The following is a 6,967-nucleotide window of genomic DNA, read 5'->3' as shown; positions in this document are numbered from 1 at the left end:
GAAAATGTGTCAGTGATAATAGATCATTCTTGTTTCAAGTAATTCATAGCAAGTTTCCAAGTCTCTAAGCATAACTAGCATGAATCCAGCTGGAGCTCCCCAAATCACCTTGCAAGTCACTGCAAAGGTCAGAAACATTTACAGTGGCAGTGCAAGATAACAGAACTCTAAACTTCTGCTGCTAACTGCATTCCAGGAGAGACAGAATGGAAACAGATACCTCCAGAAATGACAATAGAAGTAACTGAGAATTATAATGAAAACTTACCAGCTTAGAAACAAATTTGCCTTGCTTGCCTTTAGCAGCCAGAGGGAAAAAACGTTATTTGCACATCATTAAGGATTTTCTGCAGGAGTAGCATTTCTGGTCAGTGAAAACCTTAACAGCAGGATCTGTCTTCAACTATTTCCAGGGAATGAGGAAGGAAACTCTTCCCCAAGCAGACCTCACTCCAGGACAGACTGAAAGAGAATACCTTGGGAAATCCATTGTGACTTCTCACACAATTCCTTGAAGAATGACCCATTTCTCAAAACAGATTCACAACTACTGGGCTTACTTAGCAACAACAGAGTTATTTCTTCAGCATTCACTTCCTTTTCCTGTCTAGAGGATAAATACAAAAATTGGGGAGCACCTTCTCTGAGGAGGTGTGCTCTCCCTTCAGCATTCATATCCACAAGGCTCTTGGCTGGTGCTCATTTTAGCCAAAGTCTGTCCTAAGAGAATGCTGAGCAGTCCTAGGAGAACTGGCCTGTTCTCTTTAGAGGGATGCAAGAACATCCTCAGTCCCATCCCCAGTGTCCGCTACAGAGCGGGATTAGGAAAAGCTACCAGCCTTCAGACACAGACAATGGAGGAAACATTGCCTTTACAGAGGTTTACCTGGAATTACCAGCACTTCACCATCTTGAACTTATCTTGGAAAGCTTCTAGTCAGCTTCACACGACCTCATCACTGAGGTGTCTGCAGTAGTGAGGAGTCTCAGGAGCACCCTTTGAAATATTCCATCTACACAAACTGTGCTTCAATCTGCCTTTCACAGTTCAAGATACCATTCTGTTTGCCTCAACCTGCTCACAAAAACTGGATTCTAGTCCTGGCCTTTCCTGCCTTTTACAGAAGCTGTGCAAGACAATAAGGATGTTCTGAGTTAGCACACAGCACAGCGGCTGGCAGCAGCACATACAAGATCCTCATCTTGTATTTGTGTTTGTCTTTGGGAGTACATTTTATTGTAGTGTAAGCACATTATGAAATTTTAGGGCTTTCCTTTTGTGAAAGGCATCACTGTCAAGGCTCAGGTGCTTTTGGGCTGCATCTTCTGTCAGACTGCACTGCTGCATTAATAACCAATTAGCACTTTAAATACACCTTCATTTTACACACAACTTTTTGACTGTGGCAAGTTCAACATAACCCCTCTAGCAGAAGGGGGTGTACAGCAGCATGAACTTCAAAACATCCCCACAGACTTACCCTACGCTCTGCCCTGCCAAGTGCCCCCTTTGCAAGGTAAAAGTGAAAGATCAATTACAGACAATTACAGCTCTGCCAGTCGGAGGCATAATTTCAGATGTGTCAGGGATAAGGACACTGGTTACGTGCACTGGTTCCAGCTGACTGATTATCTCTAAGCCTGGCTGGCCTGGGATTTAAGGCCCGTTAAAATGGGGCAACTTAGGGCAATTCACAGTAACAGCTACTGAAAGAAAACAGCTATCACAGATGTGCTGATGAATGCAAGTTGGGAAGTAGTTTTGAATAGCTGAAAGAATCCAATCAGAGACATCGAGCCTGCCTCTGTATTAGAGGCTGCAAAGACTCAGAACACACACTGGGGGAAAAGCAGCACTCACCAAACAAATCCCATGGATGCATTTGGAGAATGAATTGTGAGCAAGCCCAAGACTTCAGATCAAACACCAACTATTTAAAGAAAAACAATATTGATATCTAACAATTTGTCAAGTTCAAGGACTTGGTTATAACCTCACATGCAATTAACTCTGAGCATTTTAAGCAATTACTGCCCTTCAGTTTTGTCAGCAGTGGCTTGTGCTCGCTGGCACTTCAAATGGACATGAGTTTTGTGGTCACCAGCTCCTGAATCTAAGCTGACAGACAGGGTCACTTGGTTCTGTAGAGGTAACTGTGTTCAAATCCAATTGCACCAACACATACTGCTAGTTTAAGTCATCCATGAATCCCTCCAAACAGGCCACACTAAAAATACAATACCCACACCTCATTTTCAGCTACTATAAAATGGTACAAGATAAAGTGATTCACTGGGTTAATGAATTTTTCGTTTTTAATCACAACTGTGCAGGCACTGGTATGTATCAATAATAGAAAAATTCAAAGGTTAGAAACAATGTACAGTTTAGCACAGCAGGCAACATTTGAATAGAAGCACATAATTTTAATTTGCTTTGAAGTTTAAAGCAATCCAAACAAAAAGTTAACTATATAAATACAGAATAAATGCACATAGTTTACAGCCAACTACATGTATGCAAGAATAATAGCAAACCTCACATGAGTACTGAAGTACTCTCAATCTGTCATCTGTGAGTGTTTAGCTATGACTCTGAGGGCATAGTTATGTTCACATATGCAGGGTAGGCAGACTCTTAAATAGAAGAACTGAAAAAACTTACATAACTCAGTCTTAACAGACAGAAAGTTGAAAAAAGTAGTACATTTACCTAGGCACACTTCAGCATTCAGCTTGTTTTCCAAATCTGAACAGTTTAAACAGGAAGCAACATTTATAAAGGCTCTCCACTCTTGTCTCTGGAAGCATTCTTTTACAATGCTGCAGTCTGAGGAATGTTGCAGATGTCGTACAAACAACAGACTAGCAGAAACTGCCATTAACAAACAAACAATCCGCTGTCATTAACACCTCAATCAGCACGGGAAGATGCGGAGTGCGTTATGTAAACAGATAGGGGCGAGATGGGAAAGTGACAGGCGATGCCTCAGTGACAACTACAACACCAGAAACCTCCACAGCTCCCTCGTGTGAGCGCGCTGCCAAGCACGGAGAGCGGGGCACACGGCGCGGATCTCCGGGCACGGCAGGGCCGGGGAAGGGCTCCGGGCGCCGCTCCCGCCGGGCCCGGCCGGGGAAGGGCTCCGGGCGCCGCTCCCGCCCGGGGAAGGGCTCCGGGCGCCGCTCCCGCCCGGGGAAGGGCTCCGGGCGCCGCTCCCGGCCGGGGAAGGGCTCCGGGCGCCGCTCCCGGCCGGGGAAGGGCTCCGGGCGCCGCTCCCGGCCGGGGAAGGGCTCCGGGCGCCGCTCCCGGCCCCGTTTGCGCTCCCGGCCGTGACTCCGCGGAGGGCGCGCCACCTGCCGGCCGCACGGCGCAGCTGCAGCCCCGCCGCGCACCAAGCTCGGCTCCAACCACAGCCAGGGACAGGAGGAACCAATTCATTACTAAAAGAGTTCTTCACTCGTCCTATCGTCTAGCACACACCAGTGGGACATAAATACATGACACCCAAATACTATTGAATATGACCAAGTTTAAATGCACTGCTTTCAGCTCTGTAGTTAAGGATATTATTGAATGAAGCATCTTGTTATTTCCCTTGAGTTTTTATAATAAATATCAAGAAAACGACATAAATAATTTAAAGATCTTTGGGAAATAGATCAGAGGTAATTTTGCAGGTACTTGTAGTTTAAAAATAATGCAAAACCCCGAGAAATGTTTAGGTTATGTTTGGTTATGTAAAAGAAGCCAAAATGATCACCCCTGAAGTTTAAAACAAACCTTTAAAGAGGTGGAGTAATAAGCTGATTGTCTGCTTTTAGCTGTTATCTCCCATATTCAACTGTGCTTGTTTAATTGTCCTACTTATCACCTCCAGAGGCTCTGCTCTTACCCAGAGAAGGCACACACGCAGCACCCAGGGAATACCCTGGAATGGGAGACAAACACAGAACCAAGGGACAATGTATCCAAAGAGAGGAGAGAAACTCTCATTAAGCCTAGGCTACTCCAAGTGTTCACTGTATTCATGAACTCCAAAGCTGAGTATGGTCTTTGCCAATTTAAGTTTTGGCTATGACTGAGTAATCTAGATAACCTGAAGAGTGACCCACCTCCTACATCACAAAAGTGACAGTAAGTCACTACTTCTGCATTTATTTATCTGAACAAAAGCATCACATCAAGGCTTAGGTCAGTCATGAATACTCCAGTCTTTTCCTAGGGAGACCACTAGAAAAAGCCCACTTTAAAATACATTTAAGCACTCTTTCCACTTCTATGAGACAATCAAGCTCACCATGGTCACCCTTGGACCATGCTGTCTTTAAAAAGGGAACATTTTCCAAACAGGGAAGTCAATACAGCACTGCAAGGTCAATGTACTTACTATGGGTGGCTTTTAGAGGATGAGCAATTAATACAGAGAATTACATTAAATACTCAAATACTTTGACACTGTAGGGAAAACATGACAAGGGTCAAAATAAAGGAAAGCAAACGAGAAAAACCCAGACTGATTGTTCTGCAAGCGTTGAGGTTTTATAGAGAGCCTACAGAACCAGTGCCAGAGATGCTATGGATTTACAGCATAAACTCCTGCACAGCTTACACAGAAATCAAACCACATGCTTTGTTTAAAACCAAACTGCATATTGCAGACATGGTTTGACTCCAGATAATCAGTAAGAGGAAGAAAGTCATAAGCCCTAAGAAGGCCACAAAGTGCATAAGAAGTCATTCATAAAATAAAGCCATTGCACATGATGCACAGTTCAAGTGTACTGAAGTACCACACTGGAAGAGCTGAGAGCACAGTTCTGTCCATGCCAGTGTAGCAGCATTTATATGGAGAAAGCTATTGACCCCAACTTATAAATTATCATCTTCCTCATAAGGACAGTGGATGCAGACTGAGAAGATATCTGTCTGTAAAGCTGTAAAACTTCCTGTAACATTAAACTGCTTGACACTCCAGTTGTATGATTTTGGAAAATTGTGTAAATTATGACAGCATAAACCAGCTAAGCCTCACTGCTGAATGCAGGGCATTAATGTGCAATTGGCTACAGAACAAACCCAATGCCTGACTAATCAGACAATGTGGAGGGCAAGGTTATAGCCCAGTACACAGGCTCAAGCTGAGAGAAGTGATACAGCATTTATGAGGGGGAATGCTTTCAAGAAAATATTATTTACAATTTCTCCATCCTTCTGCACAGAGCCTGTCTGCACTGACAGGATCTATCACAACTTCAACTGGTTTCTGCCTTCTGGTCACCCTAGCCACAGAGATATGTGTTCTCCCCCAGTACTCCCATATAAACACTGGTAACCCAAGGCAGGATTTGCCAGATACTTAAGGGTAATACAGCTTGTGCTCAGGCAGCATGAAACTAAGTGAATCCTGTCTTCACAAATGGGAAGCTGGACTAGTTGAGATTTCTCATCACATTACAAAGACTTAAAAAGGCTATAAAGTGGCATTCAGCAACTTCCTTAGCTGTGTGAGTGACCTGAACATATTGGCAAGGAAAAAACTGATGATACAGGACAATGTTTCATAGGCCTCTCTGACTTAAGAGAAGTTCCAGAAAAGGAAAAGTATGATGCAGCAGGACCAGAAGTCCACATACACCAACATGAACAGACCAATAACCTGAAGAGTTGAACAATCAGACTCTCTCATTAACCCACAACACTGCTCAAACATCAAAGAAAAAACAAAACAAAAAAATCCAAACCAAAAAGCTACAACAGGTATCACCTTTTGTAGTGAAGAAATAACTGTTCTGGGTCCCTGCACCTTATTTTGTCTTGAGGTAGCAACATGAAAAACTTCACACACTTACCACACTACCTCAGTCTCTCTATGAATCTTCAGAGCAACTAAATGGAAGTTTCAGGTATAGAAAGCTATGAAAGTACTCTCTTGCCCATTCCTCCAACAGGTTACCATTCAGTAAAACAGAACAAAAATGATGTAGCTGAGAGCAATCACTAAGAGAAGGTAATAGGACTGCCCAGCAACATATTTCATGTCCCCTCCCTCACCCATCAGGTCTCTGAAGATGACTCAATGGCTCTGTCTAGTTTAATAGATGAGAAGAAAAGAATAATTCTGAATTAAGAGATGCATGAAGGCATTCCCTAAGGGCCAGTTCCCATTTGTCACATTGACATGAGACCACACAATAAAGGCAGCAAAATTATTCAGAGTTGCCCACAATCAACCTTCTGTTTCATCCACAGTTGCTTGCTCCCAATACAATGCTCCTTTAGCCCACCACATTGGCATTGACATTCAGTGGTCCACTCCAGTCCTTCAGTCTTCCACCTTCTTCCACCTTGGCACACTGCTATCCATCAAGTAAGTAGACTACAACTTCATAGGTGGACATCATGATAGCCGTGTTTGGGATCTGTCTGATCAGGTGTGTAGTCAGCCCTCGGTACAGGGCGCCATACCCTTCCTCTCGCACCAGCAAAGACAGTGTCTGGAAGAAAGATCTGTATTTTGTTCCCTCTTCTCTTAGTCTTGTTCGTACAACCTCTGGACAAAGAAAACCAGTGGAAAAAAAGAAAAATTGAGTGGTTACATTCACCATTTCCCATTATTTTTCCCAGCAACCAATCAAGGATTTTTACACAAAAATACCCCTCCCCAGGTTCTCAATCTCACAACTGCTCTTTAAAAAAAGAAAGAGGAAGACAAAGAGCAGCAAACCAAATATGTGTAAGAAGAGAGCAAGTATTAGGTATTTGACTAAACAAGGCAAGTTCATTTGGTTAGCTACAATCCAAAAGAGGACTGTTGCTTGGGGTTACATTTTAGCTCAGAAGTTGACAGAAGTTCTGTACTCAGTTCATTAAAAATGTATACACAACTACTTTGCAGGAAGATCAAGTGCAACTGACATACAAGCTAGGCAGCCTGCATCCCTAGAAGAGATGGCACATTATGGA

General features: G+C 43.4%; 1 protein-coding gene across 1 annotated transcript in view; it reads right to left on the bottom strand.

The window, feature by feature from the left end:
- Window positions 1-2,289: 2,289 nt before the first annotated feature.
- SLC25A36 (solute carrier family 25 member 36) overlaps window positions 2,290-6,967 on the bottom strand; it is a 29,720-nt gene continuing 25,042 nt past the window's right edge. Inside the window, exon 7 of the mRNA XM_059479116.1 lies at window positions 2,290-6,554. Coding sequence (XP_059335099.1) covers window positions 6,361-6,554 — 194 coding nt within the window. The 3' untranslated portion in view covers window positions 2,290-6,360. The remainder of the gene's footprint in view (window positions 6,555-6,967) is intronic.

This window comes from Ammospiza nelsoni, chromosome 10 (genome assembly GCF_027579445.1).
Source record: "Ammospiza nelsoni isolate bAmmNel1 chromosome 10, bAmmNel1.pri, whole genome shotgun sequence".
In the NCBI taxonomy this organism is placed as follows: domain Eukaryota; kingdom Metazoa; phylum Chordata; class Aves; order Passeriformes; family Passerellidae; genus Ammospiza; species Ammospiza nelsoni.
This window is presented reverse-complemented; position numbering and strand designations above follow the sequence as displayed.